The following is a 26337-nucleotide window of genomic DNA, read 5'->3' as shown; positions in this document are numbered from 1 at the left end:
ATTCTTATGACAATGCTAAAACGACAAAAAAATGTGAAACTTGAAACTTGAAATATGACCGACACGTTTTGCAACCACGTTTCACATCTTGAGTACATTCTTTTAGCCTGTCTGTACGTGAGGAAAAAAACGAACGCGGTCTAGTTTCAAGAGTTTCAAGGGAAATATGACTGTGGTTTGACTTTCTTTGTTTCCCCTGGTTTTTTTTTTTGCTAAGCTTGAACGCTGTTCTTATGTCAAGACGATGTAGTTTTTTTTCGGCCCTTGGTTCTCCTAAAAGTACGATCGTTTAAGAAAGTAGGATAAACCAAGAATTAGAAGGTAAATTTCGCTTCCAAGTTTTCATGTGTTAATCAAAGAGGCAAGAACTTGGAACTGGGTAAATTATTTCATTGCTCTTGGTTCCAAATTTTACTTCAGGCAACAAAAAAGGAGCACTAAATCTGACAGTTTGAAGCTTTCAAGTGTGCAGGACTGAGCTCAAGGGAGAAAAAAAAACTTTGGAGGAAAAATGATCTAATGATAGTTTTCCTTTGAAAGAAATTAGCAATTCAGACGTTGCATTGTACAGTTCTTTTCTTTCAAACTGAAAAAGGATCCCAGCAGTACTAGATTACAGCACCCACTCACATTCGGCCAATCGAGAGAATTCAGTTTACGAAAACAAATTTGTCATTTCAAAGGAAAAACTGAGGATCCAAAAGCACTCCAAGAGCACTTCCTTCGATTAATATTCGCCAGAAAATAAGATTCTTTACAGTAATCGAATTTTATAATAGGTATAAGTAGGAAACGATTGAGTGGTCGATACATCAGCCATAACACGCAGTGGACAGAATGTCCATATTTTCCAAAAGACATGCAATTCCCTTGCTGAGGTGAGACCAGGTTTTAATTTAAGTGACATTCAATTGTAACTTTGTGAGTTGTAATTTGGTACCTTAGATGTTATTTCTGGGAAACTTAACTGACTCATTCTGAATGAATGAGACGTCATTAAGCAAGGATACTGTGACTTTACCATATTCAAAAACTAAAGAAAAGTGTTTATCATCTTATTTCTTTTCTCTTTGCTTTTTATGTATATTTTCAGTTCCTGGTGTGTTTTCGACTCCGTGGGACAAAAATAGAGCGTCAAAACTTGCGTAAATCCTATTAAAAACATATCCCTTTTTTGAAGCCGAATGAGTTGATGATTCGCAAAAAATAAAAATAAAAAACAAGCAAAGTGTGAGTTTATTCAACACTTAAAAATAGAAAAATTCAGTCCTATTTAGACAAATGTCTCCCAATATTTTGAATAAATTGAAATAAATTGCCTAAGGAGATTAATTTTTCTCAATGTTCAATTTTGATGTGCATTGATTTTAGTCTTTCTGTTTATTTTAACTACTTTTTTCTTAATATTTTGTCATCTTTAAAAAAGTCTTATTCGTCCCTTTTAAGGACTCTTACTAAAAGCGTGTTTTTCTATAAAAAATACATGTATGTTGGTTTTCTTCTGCCTAACTATACAACTTGTGACAGCAGTTTGCGTCCCCCTTTAATTCAGGTCTTTTCTCAAATATACTTGTTAGCAAGGTTTATTTACCAGCAGATTGATGTATTGAATTTTCGACTTCTTATAAATGACACGCATGGTAGACCTTACCTTTTAAACATGTCAAAATTCCCAGATAAAGATTGCATTTACAGACACACTGTAAACGATCATAGCATCGATTTTCCGTTTATTTTTAAAACGTGTTCTCTAAACCAAACACCGGATTCTAATTCGCAACACTTTGTTAGCTATGTTTCAGTTTGTTTGCGTATTCACGTGTAATTTTTACATATCAATCACGTCGTGAGTTTCATATAAAATGACCACAATATATTTAGTCATGAACTGTTTTCATTGCGGACGAGAGAATAATTTTGGAAACCTATCCGGTTATTCAGGTATAGATTAAACATTATTAACTTGATCCAAGATAATCTTTTTGGAAGCTTATTAAATAACCAGTTTTAACTCAATTTCTTTTTGTTGTGACAAGTTTTTAAATGTAAATGTCCCTCACGATCGTACTGATGCTTTCGGTGTCATCTTAAATGTAACAATATTAAACAAGAATTATCTCAATTATTTGCAGGTTTATATGTCCGCGATCTTATAAATAACGTCTTACTGACGCTGAAAAAGGTTGTGGTTATAACCACTCGGTCATAGGAGTTAGCTTGGATCAGCGAATCTTTGCCCGTGCGGGACAAATCAGTGCTTTGAACCTTGAACCTTTTCATCGGAACCGTAAGTGTATGCAATGCTATAACTAGTTAAATTTCATGTTTCTCGACACCTTCGAAGAGGCTCCGACAGCCATTACTTAATATCCAAATATCCAATTCCAATGTTCTGTTTTAACACTGATTTCCGCAAAAGTGTACTTTGATTGAGCCAGGATTGTGAAGAACTGTTTACCCTTAATTCTTTCAAACGTAGTACGATTGGTCGGCCATTGTTAACTGGGTGAATTCGTTTTCCTGTCTTATCTACTGAGATTTTCTGTTGGAAATGAGATAGATTATTTCATTCAAAATGAAAGAAAAGGTAGAAGATCAGTTTGCAGGCGACTGAAAAACGTCTTCCAGATCGCAAACGATTCACCGAAAAGGTGAAACTTTGTAACTATTTTATAACTGCTTAGTGACAACTGCATTACAAGTTATCTGACACACTTAACTACACTTGCTATGGGACCCAAAAATATGGAAGCTAATGCAAACAAATCCATATCTTCAGGATTGATTGAAACTGTCTTCGTCATAATCTCAGTTTTCCGCTCAGGAGAATTTCATCAGTTTGCAGTCAATTGAAATCCGGTCGGCTCGATTTCAATTTACCTAACGTGTAAACTGCCAGGGCTCTTCTTTTGTGAAAACATGACAGTATGCAGATAAAACGACTAACAAAGCTAAGCTCAAATATTGACAAATTTCAGAACCCAACAGAGTATAGCAGAACACATACACAAAGGACAATTGCTGTGGAAGGTAAGCGATGATTTCATACTTTCTGCATTTCGCGAAACAAATCTCTTCAGTTCTCAAGCCTGAAATTCATTGACTTAAATTCCTGGAAACGGCAGTCGACGTAGACAAAGGTAAAGGTACAATTTAGAATATTTGACTCCAAAATTCATTTCCATTTTTTGTCAAATAAGATCCTTTCAGTTCTAATTCATATTGAGCAAAGAAGAAACGGGAAAATGCATTGCAAAGGGGAAAATGCCAACCCGTTGATAGATATCAGAAAACTCACTCGTTAACTAAATATGTACGCGCGTTCGTTCGTTTTCTGATAACTACTCAACTCATGAGTAAAAATCATTTCGCGCGTCTTTCCCTTGAGTTGAAGAAATCTTTAAAGTACCTGTAAGCCTCCCCCACATTCAACAGTCGGGGTTAATCCTTCTTTGAATTTTTTTAAATCTTTATTTCACTTTCCGAAGAGAAGAAAAATCAGAATCTCTTTGACCTAATAAGGCCTAATAAGGAGCGAGACATTTCGCTTTATCTCCAGAACAAAAAAGGTTTTTTTCGTCTTCTTTCCATTTCTTATCTCTCTCAGAAACTGGAGAAATTTCCAAAACAAGTAAGTCAATAAAGCATGCCATTCATTTCTGTGCGGGCTTAATTAAAGGAAAAGAAAACAAAAAGCAATTTGCGCAAAATTTGTTTTTCTTCGTGTTTGCCCTTCCGCGCTTCAAACAATTAAACGGACTATCAATCGTCCCATTTCCTCGGAAGAAAACAGTTCAATTTTTTCTTATCCGTTTATGCTGATTTGCCGTTTTTGGCCTTTTTTATTGCATCAACTGCAAACATGCCAAACATGCCACACCAACAACGTTTTTGGACACACCCGTTGCCCAACCTAACACGATGGCGTCAATTGCTTTCTCGACCGCCACTCTTTCTACCCACCAGGGCTTCTTCGTCACGAGTTTTTTCGATACTTCGAAACCGCATAATAACTGATTGATGCTTATTTGCAGCAATGTAAATCTTATGATTGAAATGATTTGGCGAAAGCTATTCCAAAAAAAATAAGCACATCAGTGTATTGAAATTCAGGCTAATTGATGTTATCTTTTGCATGATGAAAGTAAACAAGATGCAAACAGATTGCGTAGTCATCTTTCAGGAAAAATAATAATGAAGAACAAGATTGTCCGTTCTTTTCGGTTCAGCTCATGTCTTCCAGTTTAGTAAAAGTTTTTTCATGTGAAACTGAAGAAGTTTGACCAGTATCTTTCCTCCCTTTTGATAGAAAGGAGTTGATTCACAGAGTCCCGGTCACAATTTGTAAAATCTCAAAAGTTTACGTCGACAATAGAATGGTTGGATTTTGAATTACTAAGGTTCAGTGAATTCATCTTCACTCTTTATCTCTATCTTGCTTGGACGAACGGTTTCTTTCGCAGAAATTTGAGTTTACCGCGATGACAGAAAGGGAAAAGGATGAAAAAAAAAAAAACACTCCTTCTACGACTGCCACCTATGGAAGGGCGCGGCTAAGAAGGCCTACTATCAATCAATATTCTTCTTCTTTGTCCTTGCAGAATATCCTGACATCCACAATGGACAACACGACAGGAATTAACGGTAATGAAACACAATAAATAGTTTTTATTTCGGGACTAAGTACACTTCAGGCAAATGTTGTTTCCAAGCTAAGTTGGCTAAATTATAGGTCTAAAACTTAACTGATTGGAGTGTAATGTGAAGTGGTAGTTTTCTACCCCATGTGAACCATGTGAGCGTTAGCCCTACTAATGGAAATGGGCCCACACAAGGACAGAGAAAAACTCTGACCGGGGGGAATTGAACCCACGACCTTCGGGTTAGATCACCGCTGCTTCACCGACTGAGCTACAAGGTCAGACGGGAGCAGGCTGTGGGAACTGAAGATGTTAAACTCACGGCAATGAACATGTACAAGTACAAGGAAGGGTTACGTTTTTACAAACGTTGGCCCGTGTAGCACTTATATTTCAACAGACTTAACTGATTGAAATGTAATGTGAAGTGCTAGTTTTCCACCCCATATGTTAACTTTTATAGGTCTGCAGAGGAGGGATCAGTTGATTTCTATGAGACATTGAAATAAAATTGATTAGAACATTGCACCGATACCGTATCACAGCGAAAAAGTAGTTACTGTAATCCAAGTATTTCGAGATAAGAATAAGTCTTTCGTTCCCTGTCGAATGATTATTTGCATTGTTCGCGATTTTTTCAGAAAATCAGACTCAAATCAGCTTAATAGAAACAATGGACCCCAATCATTTACAACCGAGGAGATCAAGTTTTTGCAACTTGTTTTCAAAAAAAAAAAGTTTTTTTTTTTGAAAACAAAGAAAAGAACTTTTATTCATAATTAAAACACGAGCTATTTACATATTCAGAAGTACAAAAAATTCACAAGAGACACAGAGCCAGAGTAGGCAGCTAGTCGCAAGGGCCTGGGGCCCTAACATCAGAGTCCTATGAGCTGAGCAAATTCCCTGAAGAGATTCCCGGATTGCGGACACCGCAAACAGCGCACGGACAAATTGTATCTAGGAGTTAGGTGTACATCTAAATATTTATCTTAAGAAGCTCATTCCCTACGGTGCAGTATGGGGCATAGTCTGCTGGCAGCCGGTTTTTTCTCTAAGGGTCACTAGGACGAGCGCTTAGTCATCGCGAACTCGAAAGGGCGGTATGGCGTTGGCCGTGAAGAGAAGAAGGCGAGACAAGGGTGGTATGGCCGAGTGGGGAAGAAGGCGAGACGAGCCCGCCGCGCCCATGTCTCGTCCCATTCCCCTTTAGCCAAAACGTCTCGCCTCATGACCCGTACTGAATTACGAGAGAAAAACAGACTGCCAGCAGTCTATATGGGGCAAAGATCCAAGAGTCAGCAAACCGAGACTCATGTTTTTGCAACATGCCCTCCTTCTCCTCCTCGAATTTATCTGATATACACAATTGCTAAATCGCAAAAAAGTGTGTGTATCAGATAAATTTGTCCCAGGACTTGTGGTAGCAGCTGCAATCAATTATGTAAATGAAACACACCAAAGCTGTTAGTATTTCAACCCGCTTCTGTAAAAAAGCTAAATACTTTCTTTCTTATATAGCCCCCCTTCCCCCTATTCAATGTTAAAAGGTAACACCACAATTTCCCACTAAAACCATTCAGTTTTGTACAACATTGGATGAGGGGGGAGGGGAGAGAACCAATGAAGACGTCAAAAGTGCTAACCTTCCCAACGGTTTTGTCTATGATTGTATGGAAGTAGGAAATTTGCTTTGAACGCTTATACACCGTACTTATAACTCGCGTAGTATTTAACATGTGGCTTCCATTTCTTATTCTGGAAATGTTCTTATGTATTTTCCAATGACATCTACAGATAAAATATTGAAACTGGAGTGTAAAGGGCTTTAAAGGAAATAGTAATAGAACTTTTCATTGTACATTTTAGCTTTCTTTTAGGTAAATTTCAACATTACTCCATAAATAGGGGAAAACATACTTTTAATTATATGCCTCCTCAAAAAACATGCCAGGCCTATTACTGTTTGTTGATTTTGAAAAAGCCTTTGATTCCTTGGATTGGACCTTTATTATCAGAATCGAACTTAAGAAAATTTTGGTTTTGGCCCATCTTTTATTCATTGGATCAAGCTTTTCTACACAGATATAGAGAGCTGCGTTTTGAACCATGGTTGGGCAAGCAATACCTTTAAACTTCAAAGAGGGGTCAGGCAAAGCTTTCGTCTTTCTCCCTGTAGATGTTTTTATTTTATCGGCCGAAATATTAGCGAAAGCAGTCAGAAAGAATAACATAATTAAGGGAATTTGTGTGAATAATGAAGAGATAAAACTAAACCAATACGCTGATGATATTCCCTTTATTCTTGATGGAACGAAAGAATCCTTGACAGCTACCTTTCACCTATTTGAGCGTTTTAGTCTCTCTTCCGGCCTAGAAATTAATTATAAAAAAAGTGAAGCATTATGGATCGGTTCTTGTGTAGGTAAAAAAAAAATCTCTTCCCAGAAAAAAAAATATCCAATGGAATGAAAGAGAAGTTAAATTTCTGGGTGTCTGGCTCGCTACAGATCCCAACATCACCTTGAGAACCAATTATGATGAAAAATTGGAAAAAATTCGAATTGTTTTAAATAGCTAGAAACTTACACGATTAACACTCATAGGAAAAATTGTTGTTCTTAAGAGTTTAGCTGCTTCATATTTATCCTATATATTAGCGACACTGGAAACTGACGAAAGATTTGTCGAAGAGATAAATCAAATATTTTATGATTTTTTATGGAATAACAAAGGAGATAAGATTAAACGTAATGTTTTGATTAACAGTTATGATAAAGGGGGGGCTCAAAATGATCGACATCTTTTCGCACAATAAATACCTTAAATTATCTTGGGTAAAAAAGTATCTTGATGCGGCAAATATGGGAAAATGGAAACTCTTCTTTGAGGAAAAGCTCTAGAAATATGGAGGAAAGCTTCTTTTCAGTGGTATCGGGGGTGGAAGCTGAATAATGAATAATGAATAACGAGTATAAATAAAAAAAATTAATAATGAATAGTTGTGTCTGAAAACGCCGGAATAATGAATAACGCAGTTAATATGCCAGTGGAATAATGAATAAAAACAGTGAATAGTGAATAACCTACAAAAATTTAAAAAGAATAATGAATAATTCGAACAAAACACACAAAGAATAATGAATAATCGAGGTCCAATTACTTGATTCAACTCCCACCCCCGAAGTGGTAACCTCAATAGAAAAGATACTATGGATATAATTGATGTCAACAACGCCCTAATCCGAGAAATTCTGTGTATTTCGAAGGGTCGGTCCAATCGCAAGACCAGTTTTTGGAACAACCTCTATGGTACAACTCATTAATTAGAGTAGGGAACAAACTTATTTTTTACAAAAAGCTATTTTTGAAAGGCATTTCTAAAGTTAAATACATAACGAGAGACTACAACAAGTTTTTCTCTTTAGCCGAAGTGTCGAATATCTACAACATACAAATACACCCATTAACCTTTTTTGTACTCGTATCTCCAGTTCGGTCTTGGCAAAGTGCAACTGACGTCCGCCATTTTAAAGGGAAAGTACGGCCTAGAAAAAGTTTCTCTGAATCGAAAGTTCTTTACCTGCATGCGTTATAATACTTGACCACTAATAGGCCATTTCCGAGTTTAAGCCTGCCTCATCTTCAAATCGAGTCTAAGTGCGAAGTTTTTGTTATGAAAATTTAGTTTTCATTCATATGTAAAGTAGAACTAATTACATTACAAAAACTTCGCACTTAGACTCGCTTTGAAAAGGAGGCAGACATGAACTCGGAAATGGGCTTACAGTCAACGCGCTTCACGCATGAACGCTCGGCGACGTAAAAGGTTCCAATATTCAGGTGAATGGTTCGTGAGCGAATCATTCAGTTGAAGATTTCGCGCTCAAACGATTGAAAATGGCGGAAATTCTTATAAAGATAAAGATTAAGGGCAACAGCAATGCTCTTGCGTTTGTTGAGCGAACACAACCTTATCTAAGCAAAACGCTTAAAGAAATAAGACAGGACATCGTTTCAGAAGTAGGAGAATTGTTGCCTCAAAATTTTAAGTTTGTTTGTTTAATATCCTCACCCCGTTGTCACGTTGCATGTCCAAAACGCCGTGGTAAAAGTTTTACAATTCTTGTCCATTTGATGGACCAGGGATAGTATTAAAGTAATCAACACCGAATATACTGTGCATCAGATTTACCGTGTAGTTGGCGTTTGATGCGTATCTTTGAACTTCAATCGCTGGTTGTCCTCGATAACCGCTACCAAACATGCGATTACCGGAAGTGACAATAACAGATGCTTCGTCGAAAAAGTGCAAAGTCTCTCTTTTAAGCCGTGAAGTTATATTTAAATAATCGTCTACCTTTGCTAAAGTTTCTGGTGTCATATATTCACTCGGGATACTGGTAAGTTTCTTGTAAGTCATTCCCAACTTTTTGTTTGTCACTGTTTGGATTTGCCTAATGGATGGAACATTCGCTGGCGTACAAATACCTTCGCGCAGCAGTCTCTCGCGGATTTCGGAAGCATAAAGACTTGGCTTTCGTAGCTTCCAAATTTCGATTACTTCAAGAATATCATCTGATATTAATATGGGCTAACTGCCTCCACAAGAAAATGGCTGCGTTGTGCCGTGGAGGGCAAAGTGTTGCACGACGTTGTGAACCGCTCCTTTTGATACCCTCGTGTTGCGGGAAATCTCGGATACCCCTACTCCATTATTGTACAGATCAACAATCTCTTCCCTGACAAACACAGGCAATGGTTTACCGGGCTGGTAAAATCCACCAAGGAAATTTGTAGACATCCTGGGTTTTAATAAATGAAACCACGAGCGAACGAGCGCATATTTTAAAAACGCAACGCGGCGGTGACGCTGTCGCTCATTTGTTCCCGCGCGAAAACAACGGCACTCGGCCGAAAAATAATTTGAAAATAGTTTTCATCTGTAGTAACTGCAGATTTCTTATTTTCAATTTTACCACGAGTTTTTTACTACTTTTAGTTTGATTTACAATTGTGCAATTGAAAGTTCGAAGAATCATTTCATAATTGAAAAATCAAATCGGTGAATGAAATATTTTATGAATGTTTGAAGTTGTGCGTTCTTGCGTGAAGCGCGTTGACTGTAATGTGTTTAAATTGCCAACAATAATGCTTCAAAAATAGGCAATTTTAAATTGAATCAGCCATCTTTGTTTTTGTGTATGCAAACGAGGCTATCACGTAGCAATAGTCAATGATTTCTCCGGATGATTAAATGTACTAGTTGTAAACAAAAAAAACACAGGCGAGGAGAGCGATACTTTGTAGACTTGAATCTTAATCCAGAGGGGATATTGGTTCCTGACCATCAGAACAGATTTACCTCGTGGTCGTTAAACAGGATTTTATATGCGAGTTGTTTGCAGGAGTTGAGAGTTTGCAGTGCTATCCCGCGCTCATTGCTGTGAAATAAACGCCTGGAAATCTACTTTAATCCGTGTACCGTGGCTTTCTACGATATCCCAGGGACAACTTCAAAACAAACGATCGATTTAAATATTTCCATCGAATGGTGAGAGTGAACCGTTTCAGAAGTTTCTATAAATTTATCAAAATTTAACTACTTTTCAAGTTAAGTTTATTTTACTGGAAAAGCGCATTCATGTAAAGTAAAGGTAAAGTAAAGTCGTGCATTTATATAGCGCCTTTATCACAAACGTCTCAAAGGCGCTTTACAATGATCAGTTTACCCCCAGCGGACTGGAAGCATATACAGGCGCAAATTGCAGCCGCTTCTAAGCAGTCCATGCATGCTGGTACTCATTTTACCGACCTCGGAAGGATGGAAAGCTGAGTGAACTTCAGCGGGAAAGAAGGTCGCCAAATATTCCACTCTCGGCAGAACCGGGAATGGAACCCGGGACCCTAGGGTTGGAAGGCAGAGATCTTACCACTGCGCCAACCCCTCCGCCTGTAACAGTTAAAGTCGGCTATGTGGTGCACGTGCTTGATTCAGTTTTCTCGCTCCAATATATGGAGAACACTTCATGGAAAGTGCGGGGTACGGTATTTGCGCACGAGTTGTTGACGTATCAGAAATCAAACGAGTGAGCGCAGCGAACGAGTGAGATTTCTGATACAAAAACAAGGAGTGCGTAAATACTGTGCAAAGCACTTTACAAGTGGTTTTGTGTTTATTATATACATACTGAGATTTAAAGTCTTGTTTATCGTCTTTACTGACAAACCATGCAAGACAAAACTCTGTTACACGACTTCTGGTCAAAAACTCACGCAAAGATTATAACATTAGAGTGCGTAAGATTGACCGTATTCCGGAATGGGAATACATGGAATATAAGTTAGAAATCCTTCGTTTTTATGGAGATTCATATTAAATTTTTCAAATATCTGCTAAAACGCTTTTTTAAACATATTTTGGTCATCCTTGCTGCTTCGAAACGTGCCAAACATACTGTTTTAATCATCACTCCACGTATTCTTATTCCGGAATAGGGTCAATCGAACGCGCCCTTAATTTGACATTAAAGCAAGCAAAGAATGTGAAATTATTATTTCAAATGTCCTTCAATACTTGAAACAAGGCACCTTAAACTTGAATGTTCATAATCATCTCCGTCTTTACGTCTCACAGAGCGAATAAAGTCAAAAAGGTGGTTGTTTAATTCTGCGGCCTCTATGTTTTGCACTTCTCGACCGCCGCTCTTTTCGTTTCTCAAACGTTTCCAGCAATTTCACATCTCGTTTCGTATTCTCTTTCGTGTTCTTGTTTTCGAGACTTTCCACGTAATCCTCGATCGAAATGGAAGTATCGTGATCAACAAACCTTTTCTCGTTCATGTTTTTAAGCTTCGACACTTGCAAAGGCTTAAAATTTCTCAAACAAGCGAAACACTGCCCCGGGGGGGGGGGGGTACTCCCTTATAAGGGCTTAATGGGGACGTGCGGCCAGCCAGGGTATGTTTTTCGGGATTTCTGTCTTGAACAGGGTATCGAATTTATCATTTTTTGTGTGGCTTACACAAAGTGTAAACCACTCAATGCCATGGCCCAAGATATTTATTCCTGGATTTGTCACGGTGAACAGAGTGGCTGTCACGTGGTTTACTATCGTCGAAGGTAGGCCCCAGTCTACGCTCGGCTAAGCTACGTCAGAAAGCGGCCATTTTGTGGGTGTAACACAGCGCGTTGTCGAAGATCGTTTTTTATCTAGTTATTCGTTCTTCTTTGCTGCTTGGATTTTACACGCCAGCTTTCCTACAGTCGGCTTGTCGTCTAAGTTTGGATTACAGTGAGGAGTTGTGCTCTCACAGGGCAACATTTCAATTCACGGTCTGGACATTTGGTACAGGTTGCGCCCCATGAAAACTTACGAGTCATTATTGACTCTCGCAAGCCAACATTTAACGCTTGGGTTGTCATATCTGTTGTTGTTGAATCGAATTGGACGAATCATCCACGCACAGTTGAAAGAAGTAAGTAACATGGGAATCTATGTTGAACAATACCGATAAAGAGTCGGCTCTCATGACAATTTCCTTAAAACAAAAGATGCTTTGTCGCGTTTCAAGAATCGTTTTTGGAATATAATGCTAATGATGCTTTACGTGAATGTCTTTTATTTACCAACATTGAAACAAGTTGTTGGACAATACAAAATATGGAATGAAGTTTTGTTTTGGTTTACCCAATTTGTGTACTACACTTGCGCACAATGTTTGTTTTGGACCTTTTTGTACAGTAGATTAGCACTTTGCATGATGTCAAGTTCATCTATTCATTTCATGTTTCCACACAGCTTAAACTTGGTAAACACACTGGCATAAAATTACAAGGTCCATAATAAGAAAACTTCAAAGATTCTGGTATTTAAAGTTATACGATACCATCACGAACTTCCCTGTACATTGAATACTGTTGAACGTTTTCTTAAAACCTCCAGGTAAAATTGTTAATCTTATTGGGTTAAAAATTATTAGCAATGTTAATAAGCACTACTCAACATATGGTTCATTAAAATATTGCTTGTGTTCAGATATTGTTATGCGTCTATCTTTTTTTCCCAAATCCTTCCACTTGCAACCCCATAGCCACTTACATCAACTAAATTTTTCTGTGTTTCTTTATTGAAAATTCAGCATTATGACACTTTACATGCATATATTGTCAAAAATTAGTCGTACATTCAAACCAAATCAAGCTCCCAATGTGGCTTCTAGCAAAGGTTACATCGTTTCCTGTATGTCCCAGCCCTTCTGCAAAGTTTTGTGCTCCTGCGCTGGTACACAAAATGCCAAAAACATTCATACCAAATGCTTCCCTGGAGTTGATTTAACAACACTTGCCCTGGACAAACTCAGAACTCAATCAATTCCACTTGGTTACGTAAACACAATCATGACTGAATCTATCAGCCCACACTATAGGACATGATGCTGACATTTTTTCAGTTCCTTAAATCCTCAGGTTACATGCGCAACCTCTGTTGTCAAAATGACACCCCCATAAAACTTTACCCAATAACCCTCATTTTGGAAATAAACATTTCAGGACGAATGTATGTCAATTATCTAATTTTATTGATTGAGAGGAACAATATTGAAACTAACCGTAATCAGATATTAGCTCTACTAATAGAAACTCAATGACAAAACAGATCCTTTTCATTTGTAACCTCCCCCATCAAAGCAGCTCAATTTCGTAAGCCACACATGTACGTATTGCGGACCTATTTTTGTCTTAATCAGGGTATCGATTTATCAATTTTTGTCTTAAAGTGGGTTAAATGTCTTAAACAGGGTATCAAAAATCGGAATTCTGTCTTAAAATGGGTAGGAAAATCAGCGATATTTGCCTTAAACAGGGTCAGGGTATGAGAAGCCGCGCCGCACCTCCCCAACCAGGGATACATCGAGTACCCCCCCCCCCCCCCCCCCGTGAACACTGCCAGCTGAATGAAAATCACCTTGTTACGGCTCACACGTCAAAAAACATGATACGCGGCACCTGTTTTAGACTTCGCACAAGTCGACCTCACGATAATCTCAGGAGAAAATGTTTTAGCGAGCGAATCGTGATTTTTCGTACGCAAAGTAAATGAGCGAGCGACGAAGAGGTCGATCTTCGTTCCGCGCGTATCTAGACCAAGAACTTTTCGAAAGTCTACACCTGTTTGGACGTATGGTTTTCCTCGCACGTGGAAAAAGCGATACGCGCCATTTGATTGGCTGTTGGGTTTTTAGACCAGCTTGTGAACCGAATTTATTTCGCGCCTTTTCAGTTAGTAAATCTCAGTATGTATATAATAAAATGATATTTTGGACTGGCTGACTGATATTTCAGTATGAAGCGAATGTCACCAAGACCAATATTCATATACCCGAAGATCCCGATTGAAGTCCTCCTTGGTAAAATGACAGATCCGAACAGACAACAAAGCAGTCAGGTTTATCAGGCGGTTTGAGAAATCCATCCACGTTTTATTTCGATAGCCAACTTTTCTTGAAATTTTCATTTTCCGTTGAAAGCTTCGGTTTTTTCTCAAGTCTAGACATGTGTCTAGTTTCATCTCCCTCGAAAGAGTACTTGAGTAGATCAAAACACACCTCAACAGCGGTAGTTGTTGCTGTGAAAAAGCCTTGCTATGTGTATTGAGAAACATCTGAGGGTTTCGTCGGCTTATTCTAAACGCTTCCCTGTGTGAAACCGAACAAATCATGGCGTTTGCTGAAGCATCACAGACGGCTGTCGCGCTAGTAAGAAAGTGAAAAAGAAAAGAAGGTACGCTAGTCGAATATTTCTATGTCGCATATTGAAGGTTTTTGTCTTGTGGCCAATTTTTGCCGCCCAGTTTGAGAGGATCTACAAGTATTTAGTGCCTTGAGTTCCTGTCACATTTATGGCCTACTTGGCCTACTGCCTATTGAACTACAAGACCGTTTACTATTGTTTATCTTACATTAGAATTTTTTGGAGCAGAAAGGTCAAACAACATTGAGAAAGTGATGTGGGAACAAAGAACTTGGTAAGGTAGAACACGTTTGTTGACTGTCGCTACGTCATAAAACGTCATATCCAAGATGGCGCTCTGCAAGTCACGAAAGAGGCAACTTCAAAGTGCTCTCGTCACATTTTAATAGGGAACTGGACAAAACGGCAATTATTTTCGAATTCCTGTACGAGTTATGTTCCTAAAATTCGTATTTTACGAGCGCGCCGATTGCTTACACGTTCTGAAATTGGCTGTTGTTTTCCGGCGACAACCTCTATTCCAACCACTCTGCAAATATCAGCAAAAATTTGTCCGTGATTTTTTTTTTTTTTTCGATGGTTTAAACAAATTCTCGGAAGAAACATAACCAGCCGTACCCGGCTGAGAAGCTGCCGTTACAACTTAACTTTAAAATTACACTGGCAAATTCTGCATTGATCGCTCGGTGTTTCTTCGAGGGGTGCCTCGGTTTGTTTGAGGGAGGTCAACATGTGTTAACATAATTATCTGTTATTGGCTAATTTGAAGTTGTTAATAAAACGTCAATCAGCGTGTGTCAAGTCAAAACTAGGGGGTCTTCTTGCAAACGTTCCCTCAGTCTCTTGCCCCAACTTTCGCGCGGCCAGTTTGCGGAAATTAGTTTCGAAGCTCTTCTGTCGAACGGGAATGCTTACTATATGCGGGCAAGGTAGCAGCGAGAAAAAGAAAGATAAAAACCATACTCGTGGATAGGATTTGAACCGGGAGTTTCAACTCTATAGGAACCGCTTCACCACTGAAGATGAAGACACCGCATTCTCAAAAAATATATATATATATTTAGCTCTCCCATAGAATATCGCTGCTGAAGAGTAATTAGGCCTAAGCTAGATTAATAATTTAAGCCTAAGCTTTGATTTTGAAATGCTTAGCTCTGTCGTAAAGTTTGGAAACCGAGATTTTGCAGTGTTTAATATTGTTTGTTGCCGTGCGATAAGACAGCATTTTCAAAAATGATAGTGTTTAAAATATAGTTTTTGATCAGCTATCAACATTACCAGGTTCGAGTCCTATGTCCATACACTTGGGTTGGCTTTTAAAAAATTTATGACCATTTTCCATATAACCCATATCAAGCTTTCAGCGTTCTAAATTAACGATAATAGTTAATTCAGAGCAAATTACGAATTTACGATAATCGTTAATTCAAGGTAAGGAATGGGTTGCATATTTTATGGAGCCCCTTCCCATTCTCTGCCCGGCTTTTTTCTCGTTAATTTGCCTCTCGCGTCTGCTATAAATTGGCTACCAAAGGTATTCTTACGGTAAGGTTGTTAAGGCGTAGGAAAAGTAAAACGATTTCTGTCAGTTACTATTTTAGTGTTATTTTAGGTAAGAAACGTGTACAAAAACTTACCCTTTTACCGGCGACCTTCTCGTGTTCTCGACAAGAGAAATAGGCGCCCACATTACGGTGCACTTATGTACGGTACTGCTCATCTGCTGGGTACCATTTTTGCACGAAGAGTCGATCGTCAAAATTACTTTTTTCGAACCTTTTTACAAGGAACCCCAAAAAGAGGTAATTCTCAAAATGAAAATCTTGATATAGATTTGATCTGAAGAATCCTCCCAGAGAGTGGATTGTATGGATTCATTATCGTTTTTGGATTTCACCTAAAAACGCAAATTCTTTTTTTTTTTTTTTTTTGTTAGAAATCCGGCCTTTGATTTTCCCAAAAAAAACGCACCCGTAAAAGGGCATTAGAATTTCGGTGCCTGCTTGGGTCTGCTTCTTCGGTCAAGGTGGTTGGATGGTGGCCTTGTTCGTTTTTACATTTTTATGGACCAGGCCTCGGTTGTTCAAAAGGGTGGATAACGCTATCCAGCGGATAAACACTAGCACAGCCAATTGCGTTACCCGGTGGAAAGCGCTATCCACCCTTCGAACGACTGGGCATAGGCCTCAGTTGTTCGAAAGGTGGATAACACTATCCACCGGATCGATAAATCACTACCCAGCGACTCTAGCGGATAAACACTTAGTCTAGCAAAACCAATTGAGTTATCCAGTGGATAGCGATTCATCCGGTGAACAGCGCTATCCACCGTCAGTCAAACAACTGAGCCCAGTACGAAAGATAAGTCCATATAGAAACGTAAAAACAAAACAAATTTCATGCTTAGTCAATAACGAACGCATATTTAATATGTCGAACGTTTTCTATTTTAGGGACAAGCACCACTGCCGCATCATCCCTGGGGCTCCCTATCTCGACAGAATTCAAGATCGGTTTGACCATCGCATACGCGGTGATATTTTTCGTGGCTTTTCTTGGCAATTCTATGGGGTTATTCGTAGTGTTAAAAAAGTCGTCGTCTTCTAGCATCGCAAACCTCTTCATTGCCAACATGACCGTAGCAGATCTTCTCTTAACTATAACAGTGATGCCGTACTCCGTAGCATTTTTGTATCGTTCCAGCATTTGGTTATCAGGAACATTGGGTACTATCACTTGCAAAGCTTTATACTATTTCATGCCCATTGCCATAGCAGCCTCAGTCTTCACTATGCTGTTTATTTCATTTGATAGATTTTATGCCATCTTTTTTCCACTGAAAGAGAAGGTCTTTCGAAATCCCAAAATATTATCGACTGTCATTTGGAGCCTATCTGTGGTGCTAATGCTTCCTTACGCGATCATGGCTGAAGTAAAATTTGACACAGAAGTGAAAGATTATGTATGTGCTCAAGATTGGCCTTGGGCCAAAACCCGACAGGATTTAGTTCGTGTGATGACAATCTTCCACGTTGTGGTTTTTGTCGTGGTTTATGCATTGCCTTTGTCGATTACAATCTTTATGTACTCTCTAATTTGCCGGAAATTATGGCTGCGTAAGATTCCCGGAAACGCGACAGACCGCAATCGCGCGGCTGCTGAGAAGTCGAAACGCAAAGTCGTGCGTTTGTTGGTTATCATCTGCGCCGTCTTCGCGGTCTGCTGGTTTCCAGTCTACGTCAATCACTATTTTTGGTACGTGCGGCCCGATTTAGATTTATTACCGATGGAAGTTCAGTTCTATTTCGCTTGGTTGGCTCATGCTAACAGTGCCATCAACCCTTGTCTTTACATCCTGCTAAATGCCAAATTTCGAAAGGAGCTGCTGACCAGATTGGCGTGTTGCCCTTGCCTTGAGAAGGTCAAATCTAACTTTTCACGATCATCCTCGAAAAGCGATTCTAATCACAACAACACGGCTGTCTGGAGGTTCGTCTCCATGGGTCGTTCCAGTGCGTATACGCTGCCACGAAGTCCCACAGAACAGGAAAGACGACGAACAAACTTATCACTTTCGCTGGTCAGTTTGAAAGAAGATCGGTCCCCAACCAATAGTCCACCAACAAAGGTAATCCGTGCTGACTCCAATATGGCTTTTGTGCCAGATAAGAGTCAAGATGTTGCCATTTGAAACTAGCGCTGCAGCCAAGAACGTTCATTTTGTAAATGGTTTGTTAGATCAGGAAATTAATCGTATCTTAACTTAAAGAACGCAGGAGATCGTCTGAATGAATGAATCTGAAAGGATTCCGAACCGCTGCTGATAACATTGATATACTTGAGTGAGAGACAGTTTTATACTGTCATGATGCAAAATTTACCTTGTCAGTGCTTGAGCCGGGTTTTTTTATGCTTCTACATGACCTAATATGATGAGACCATCACAAAAATTCTATTCAGTGATAATGCAAGGAACGAAGAGATTAACTCAGGTTTGCACTAAGGTTGAGCACAAGACGCACCAGTTACAAACTGTATTTAGGAAATTGGAATATGGCAATTTGCAATGTAAAGGCCAAATCATCTATTCGGAATACTAAAGGATTGTATTATACTTGAATGTGTTTATGACGTTGCATCCACGATACAGGGAAAAAACACTCGGAATCAGTTCAAAGTATACATGCACTGCGTTTGCTGCGTTCGTGTTACAAAGACGAAAGCCAAGTCGTTGTCTTCCCTGTCGCGATCGTGATGAATCGGGTACGCCCGTGCTGTAAAAATATTTAAGTAAACGAACAAAGGCTTAAATAACATAGTGGTTGTAAATTACGTTAGAGTCTTAGTGTGCTCTAAGGCCATCCTTTTTTTTTTTTCCTTTAGCGTCGAATGCGTTTCATGATATTGGGTCGGTAGGTTGGATTGGAAAAAAAACCTAAAAATAATCAAATAGTCTCGGAATCGGAGGCCTGGTACCCCAGTATCATTGCTGTGGAGCTAGCGAAACAAAATAAATAGCTGAAAAGTTGGTTGATGTTGTTGTAAAATTATTACAACATGGGAAAAAGGATCAACCACCGAAACTTCTGTGCAACATAAAACATGGTTTAACTACGCCGTTTCTTTTATTTATTTATTTATTTTGAAAATGCCAAAAATTTGGGTCTGTCGGACGATGCTAAGTGGAGAAAATAAAGGGGATGGCCTAAGGAAAAAAAAGGAAAAAAATTGGACATCTATGGACCATGGCTTCCTTTTGAAAAAGTCGGTGATTCCAAGGACTCTTTGAAGAAACACTGAAAGGCAAGTGCTATTTGTTGCCCAAACTTACGCCGAAGTATCTTATCAAGCCCTCAAAATGCCTATAAAAGCGTCCGACATTTACCATTTGAAACAAGAATTGCACCTGTTTAAAAATTTTGAAAAGAATTAAATGGCAAGAGTTACACAATGACCGATGCTCCCCATTCATGTTACATATTTTCCTGATTTTTATAAGTAAAAATATTTAAAGGCAGCTAACACGTGTAAGTGATTTAGAGCAGTTTTCAAATGACTGTTTAAAGCATTTACGCTATTGCAATTGCTACGCTTAATGATTGCTTTAAAAATCTCGGCCCAGTTTATCAACAATTGGGAAAGAAAACCCGCAAAACCAATTGCGCCTTGCACGCACAATTTTTCCCGCGCTTTGAGCAAATTACATGGAATTGCTGCGAATTTGGATTGGTTAATCACTCTCTTTGCACCTGCTTTGATCAGTGGAAGTAATTACTTTGGTATTTGTTTTACGACACTCAATTGAAAACTGCTTTTATGTCCCTGAAGAAAAAAGAGTGTAAAATAAATGATGCGTAATACACAAAGCAGCGTTGTTACTGATCAGCTACAATCACTTTCTCTGCTTTTTTATTGTTAACGCCTGCATCGAATTCTGGGAATCACTAACAGAGAGCCACATGATATGGGTTGGTATTCTCAATTAATTAAGTTAAACTTTATTCGTACTGCTGCTCACTTGTTTTACAGTGAAAAAGCTCCATGATTTGCTAAGACGTTAATATCTCTAGGTTGCACGCGGAATACATGATTTACACGTGACATGAGGCTTTGTATACACGGTTTGAACGAGTTTATAAGCCTAGTTTTCATTTGTCGGGAAAATCCCAGACGATCGGGGATTTCGCAGTTTCCCGACAATCCCAAATTTTGCCGACTAATGAAAACCATAAATCGTACACGTCCCCGATAATCTGGGATGGTTGGGGACGAATCGGGAAGATAGAAAGCGTTTCTATTTTCCCGACGTGTCCCAGATATTTGCGTTCGTCGGCGATCATTCCCGACATATGAAAACTCAAATTTGTACTTCGGGGAGGTCGGCGACGGTTTTTAGCTCGTTACCAATCCTCTAAATCGCGTGTTTCAATTTTTGGCGCACTTTCCATTTTCCGCCAAAGTCACTATCGGGAGAATCTAGAACAAGCGTCTGGCGGTTTTCCGATATGTCGGCAAAATCTGGGACTGTCGGAAAACTGCGAAATCCCCGATCGTCTGGGATTTTCCCGACATGTGAAAACTAGGCTTTAACATTGTTAAGGACGGTGCCTACTAATTCAAAGGTATTTTTGCGCAGTTTATGAATATGCAGGAAAAGCAGATCTTAACAAGTTTCATTGAAATCCGAAAAGAAAATTGGGGATGACTACGCATTTTTCAAAGATAATTAATCAACAATATCACCCTGCGAGTAGGGCCTCCCTTTGTCTTTTTATTTACTGAAGAGTAGAAAAGGAGGCTCTGCCTGAATCGCGTCAACTCTTTGAAGCCGCCGCAACCCGAACTTCTGGACTAGACAATCTTGCTTTTTCTCGTCAAACCAGTTTTTCCAGTGGGACCATCCGTTTAGTGATAAAACCGATGGTTATAATTGACCCCGCTGTACCGTGAAAAACCAAGATGGTGGCGAGATCTGGCATATTAGGCTTGGGTTTAAGACTGTATCCTGGCAACATGCAGCGCATAGTCAATAAAGATCTTACTCGATTCATGCAGACTCTTTGTAGGGAACGCCAATATCGGGCAAGCAAAAGAAAGTCTCTGCTACCAGGGTTCCACAATATTTGTAAAAAGCTTTAAAATACAAAGCAATTTATGGCGTTCTTTTGCAAATTGAAGCTTAACTGTCTCCGAAAAATGCATGCTTACCCCCAATTTTCTTTTTGGATACTAAGAGAGCTTGCTATGTTCTGCTTTCTCCGCATAGCTCTATATAAACTGCGCAAAAATATCCCTGGATTGGTAAGCACCACCGATAGGAAACTCTAGTATCTCGAGATGCGCAGACCGTTTGCGCAATAACGGTAGGCACCGTCCTTAAATCAAAATGATCTAATCTATCAGGAACCCATGACTAAGAGCGTACAACTTCATTGCATTGGCGAAACGGCGTTATTACAGACCGAGGTATTTTAAGATTGATTTTCCCCCAAAACTAGACCTTCCCAGCAAATCACAAGTCTTGCACGATAAATGATTACCCATAGGATTGAGAATGGCCCCTCGTGCAAGCCAAATCGTATTTGAGAACTCGTCTAAACGCCTCTTCAAGTGATCCCGGTTGACCGGGCTGCACGGCTCGGTTACCGCGGGATGAAATAGGCCATTTCCGACTTCATGTCTGCCTCCTCTTCAAAGCGAGTCTACGGGCATGCGAAGTTTTTCTTACGAAAATTAGCTTTCATTCTTATGTAAAGTAGAACTAATTACCATCAAACTTCGCACTTGGACTCGCTTTGAAGAGGAGGCAGTAATGAAATGGGAAATGGCCTATCGGGTAATGTTCATATGGCAACTTTCAGCCCGAACTGGTGAACAGATACAACCATTCAGGTGTAAAACCTAACGAACACTGAAGCCTGGAGAGAATTTCTCGATTTTCTTTGTTTAATTAAGAAACCTCAAGAAGACCTACGCGGCTAGCTCCATGTTGTACCCAATTCAAATCTCCCCGGATTAAAGATTCTTTGTGTATTGTATTTGCATAATAATGTCGCATTCATATAATAGGCTGATTTAGCAACAGAACGGGAACGTCAATGGCGACGTCGCGCGTAGCAAAACTACGAATGAGAATTTAGAATAGAGAAGAAAAGAGTGGAGTCTATTCTATTCTCAATTCTCAGTGGTGTTTTTTTTCTGCGCGCGCCGTCGCCACTGACTTTCCCGTTCTGTTGCTAAATCAGCCTAAAATACCTGGAACAAAACGTTTTATTCCGAAGTGTTTGAATTGGGTACAGATTAGGTCTATTTCTTTAATTTTTCATACCAAATAAAATTATTGCGAGCTTCATCATCGAAGACCTTGGTTATACCTCAGTCCGTTCTATCACGAAAATGCATTGTAATATTTTCCTCCCGGTAACCGGGATGAAATGTTAATATGGCAAATTTCCAGCCCGCTTACCGAGATCCCGGTTTGTAAAAAGGGGATTTTTATGATCGTGTTTGATAAAATTTGAAGGCCATCAAAAATTCAATCAAACAACTTAAAACGTTTCTTTTGTCCTCGTGTTTGATGGGCGATATTTTGTCCGTTTGGCCGGCCGTATCAAACATGTTTGGCGCGTGCATGCGTACCACGCTTGCTCAGCCGCTTGTATCCACGTGTTTTTTACGTATTTGTGACCCATAGGCTTTGCTTGTGGAGTTTGATCTGAGTTAGATCAAACATGTTTTAACCCTTTGGTCACTGACTTCAACATCAGCATGTTTGTTTACCAAACAATGCTTGATGTTGTTTAAACGCCAAACATTTCCTGTTTGTCCAGGCCCTAATCCGTAACAGTCGAGCTATGTCATGCGTGACCAGTACCCACGAGACCGAATTCAAAGCTACTGGTCACCCATGACGTAGCTTGACTCTAATGGGACACTTCTTGTTGGATGTTAAAAGATGGATCTTAAAATTGGGTGTTCATCTAATTAAATTAAGTGTATTTCTGTACGTGGTCTTATAGAAGTCGGCCATTGCAAAGGATTTGATAGAAATTTAAAGTGGATAAATGTACGCAATTGTGCGCCACAAAACGTATTAGCCAATTGCCAATGTCTTGTGTGATTATTTGGTCGCATAATGTGTTTTTACTTTATAAGGACGGTGACTACTAATTAACGATATTTTTGCCCCGGTGTGTGACTATGCAGGAAATGTAGATCTTAACAAGTGTTATTGAAATCCAAAAAGAAAATTGGGGGTAACCAGGCATTTTTCAAAGATAATTCATGAATAATATTTGTAAAAAGCTTTAAAATACAAAGCAATGTATGGCATTCTTTCGCAAATTGAAGCTTTATTATCTCTGAAAAATGCATGGTTACCCCCAATTTTCTTTTTGGATACCAAGAGTACTTACTAGGATCTACTTTCTCCGGGTAGTTTCAAACTGCGCAAAAATATCCCTGTATTAGTAAGCATCACCGATAGGAAATCCGAGTATCTGGAGATGCGCAGAACGTATGCGCAATAACAATAATAGACACCGTCCTTAAAGGGTTACCAAGTCTTACCCCTGACTTTTGAATTCGAATACAGAACGTCGGGAATTCCTGGACGATTTGACGAATTCTTCCGTTTTCAAGGATAGGTTGGCCAATGCAGTTTTTTCTTGACAACGTCAAAATGAGTGTCTGCTTTGATCGCAACTGTCTTGCAAGTATACTGCCACTGCGACCTCGACTGCGACCGCAGCACTCGAAGATAAAATTGGTATCCTGGCGTGGCCATGTAATATCCTCTAGATTTATATCGTGTTAAAATAAAATAAAAAACAGATCAGTCTGCGACCCGGTAACCACTAGCGCGTCCGTTAACCGCGTCTGCCAGCCGCGGACATAACCGCGTCCGTTAAGCACCTCAGTCAAGCGCGTCCGCCAGCCGCGTGCGATCAAGAAAGATTGTTTTTTTTTCATGATAATCTCAAAGTCTGCTTTAATCACAGCTACGACCAAAAGAATCAACACGCCTCCAGTAAAATTGCCCATTTTGTACACTTAAAATTTCATTTGTGTGTCCATTTTTGGCGTGGCAACTTTCCAAAAAATACTCAACATTTACGAAAGTGTCCTTAAAATAAAAGCTGTAATTGCTTTTGTTTCGTTGCAGTTTCCCATGTAACCCCCCTATCCAAGAAAAAAAAGCTCTAATCACAACTGAGAAGCGTCATTGAAAAAGAGCGTGCTTAGCGTCACTTTTTTGTTTGTTTCCGTGATAGGGTTACTTTGCATGGCCGTGTCACGTGACCTTGTCATCATTAAAAGGGGACAAAAGAGATGCCAGAAATGGAAAGAGCATGATGAAATTAGAAAGAATGTCAATTTGAGGCCACTGACATTAAGGTGAGAGATTTTACACGACATGGTCATTCAAAGGGCCTCTCAAATTCAACCAAAACGATTAAGTCTGGTGTAATTCCATATCAAGGGATGGTTAGGGTTAGGGTAAGGAGTGAGCGGGCGCCGTAAGGTTCAAATAGCCAAATTTTGGCTATATGAATCCTGCGGCGCATATTCTCCTACATAGAGTTTCCCAGAGCATTGGGTCGATCTGAGGCTCTGGTGACGAGAACGCAACGAGACTGGGAAGACAGCACTCGCGCATGCTCTCATGAGGGACCACAAAACAATAGGGAGCTTAAGCACGCGCGTTGTTTAGATGTGGACGGTAACCGGATGCCTTCCGCGTCTCAGAAACGCTCTCTACTAGCTCTGCACGCCCCGCACGTGCCTTGTGACATTTTGATAAATTTCCTTGTCGTCCTAGTCCTGACAACAGGGACCTTAAGCAACTGCCACGGCAACGAGAACGTGGGTAAAAACAATAGCTTTGCACGCCGTACAAGTGCTTATTTCACTTCTGTCCATTTATGTGCCGTCGTTTCCAAAGCAACAACGTGAAATAGCCAAATTTGAGGTTTTATGAAGCACGTCAGCACTTGAAGATAAATTTTCATTTTCTACCCTAAATGAAGCGCCCTTCCGTCAAGTGTCAATTTTGAGGATCTACCACACTCTTGTCATATTAAAAAGGTTGAAATATAGGCACGAAGTGATTACAATAACGTGACTTTATATTGAAAGATGACGTTCTCGTTGCCGTCGCCGTCGTCGTTACTTAAGTTCCCTAACGAGGTGAAATGATCACATTTGAGGTTACGTGGAGAACGCGAGTATCTGACGAAGAATTTTCAAATATTCACACCGCACCATTTTGTTTTCTGGAATGTTGATACACACTTTCCATGCCGAACGAGATGATAACAATAACGGGAAATAATATTTTTAGACAAAGTTCTCGTAGACGTCGTCGTTTTCCTTGTTCAAGCTCCCTATTAAACAAAATTTTAGTTTCTAAAGAAATTGTGGTACTGCATCGGTGGGAGATCGAAACAGAAACTGATTTTATCAAACGAGTTGATAAAGGTCGAATAACCACCGTGAAAGATTTGGAAAGCTGACTTTTCGAGTTTCACTCCGACGAAGGGCTAACGCTCGAAACGTCAGCTTTCCAAATCTTTCACGATGGTTATTCGACCTTTATCAACTCGTTTGATAAAATCAGTTTCTGTTTCAAGCTCCCTATAGTTGACCCGGCTAGGCGAGCCGAAGTGTCACATGGAAAAAAGTTGTCCCAGCTACAAGGGTGAGCCTACCGTTAAAAAGGGGTCACCTGGCAAAGGTGGTCACCCTTCTAGTCGAGCCTACGTTTTTGATGTAAAGGGTTCGCCGCGTTTTGTAAGGAAATGTATAGGAAAAGTTGCCTCGTCCAGGGTAGTTCGGGTGCGCGTGGGTGACCCTTCTACCCGGGACAACTTTTCTCCATTTAAACGGGGCCTTACTTTCTCCCCTCCATTGCCGTCACATTTAATTCTTTTATCCAGATAGCCTTGGAGGTCATCCGTTCTTGCTTTTCTCCTCTTTTGTTCTAGTTTTAACAGACTCCATCTGGAAACTACTTCCTGCGTATGTACACGGTAACACCGATAGCAAATAACCGCATTAAGTTTGCACAGTTCATTCAACGGCCTACCACAACAAGAGCAACTTGACCAAATTGCTGGAACCGATTAAAAGCCTAAAAAAGCGCAGGACGAGGAAAACTTTACATACTTTATCATTAATCCACCTGCTAGACGAGAGAAGACATGAGAAATTTGTTAAAATTCATTTCTTCATCCAATTCCACCAACTACCCACAAACCCACATTAATTGTCGTGTCATAAAGCACTAACTTTTGACAACCACTTGTTGTACACTTGCTGTTCTTTTATCTATCCTTATTTAACATATGTCTGTACTAAGTTATGGAGAAATAACTATTATGATCCTATTTATGGTGTTGTAAAACTTCAAAATAAGGCGGGAATCCGAATAATTAATGTCGTC

The 26337-nt window shown here is 39.5% G+C and overlaps 1 protein-coding gene across 11 annotated transcripts in view; it reads left to right on the top strand.

The window, feature by feature from the left end:
• The window catches only part of LOC138043772 (tachykinin-like peptides receptor 86C), a 49063-nt gene extending 29304 nt beyond the window's left edge, over positions 1-19759 (top strand). For 10 of the 11 annotated variants that reach the window (XM_068890202.1, XM_068890211.1, XM_068890204.1 and 7 more), the window contains 4 exons: positions 2133-2287; positions 2979-3030; positions 4602-4644; positions 16847-19759. In XM_068890202.1, the coding sequence (XP_068746303.1) occupies positions 4620-4644; positions 16847-18084 (1263 nt within the window). In that variant the 5' untranslated portion in view covers positions 2133-2287; positions 2979-3030; positions 4602-4619 and the 3' untranslated portion in view covers positions 18085-19759. Of the gene's footprint in view, positions 1-1829; positions 1942-2132; positions 2288-2978; positions 3031-4601; positions 4645-16846 lie in introns of those variants that run through there. The other variant, XM_068890209.1, reaches the window with a different exon arrangement.
• The last annotated feature ends 6578 nt before the right edge of the window (positions 19760-26337 follow it).

The sequence above is a fragment of the Montipora capricornis genome, chromosome 3 (assembly GCF_036669925.1).
Source record: "Montipora capricornis isolate CH-2021 chromosome 3, ASM3666992v2, whole genome shotgun sequence".
Lineage (NCBI taxonomy): Eukaryota > Metazoa > Cnidaria > Anthozoa > Scleractinia > Acroporidae > Montipora > Montipora capricornis.
Note: the sequence above shows the minus strand (reverse complement) of the source record. Positions and strands in the feature narration are given on the sequence as shown.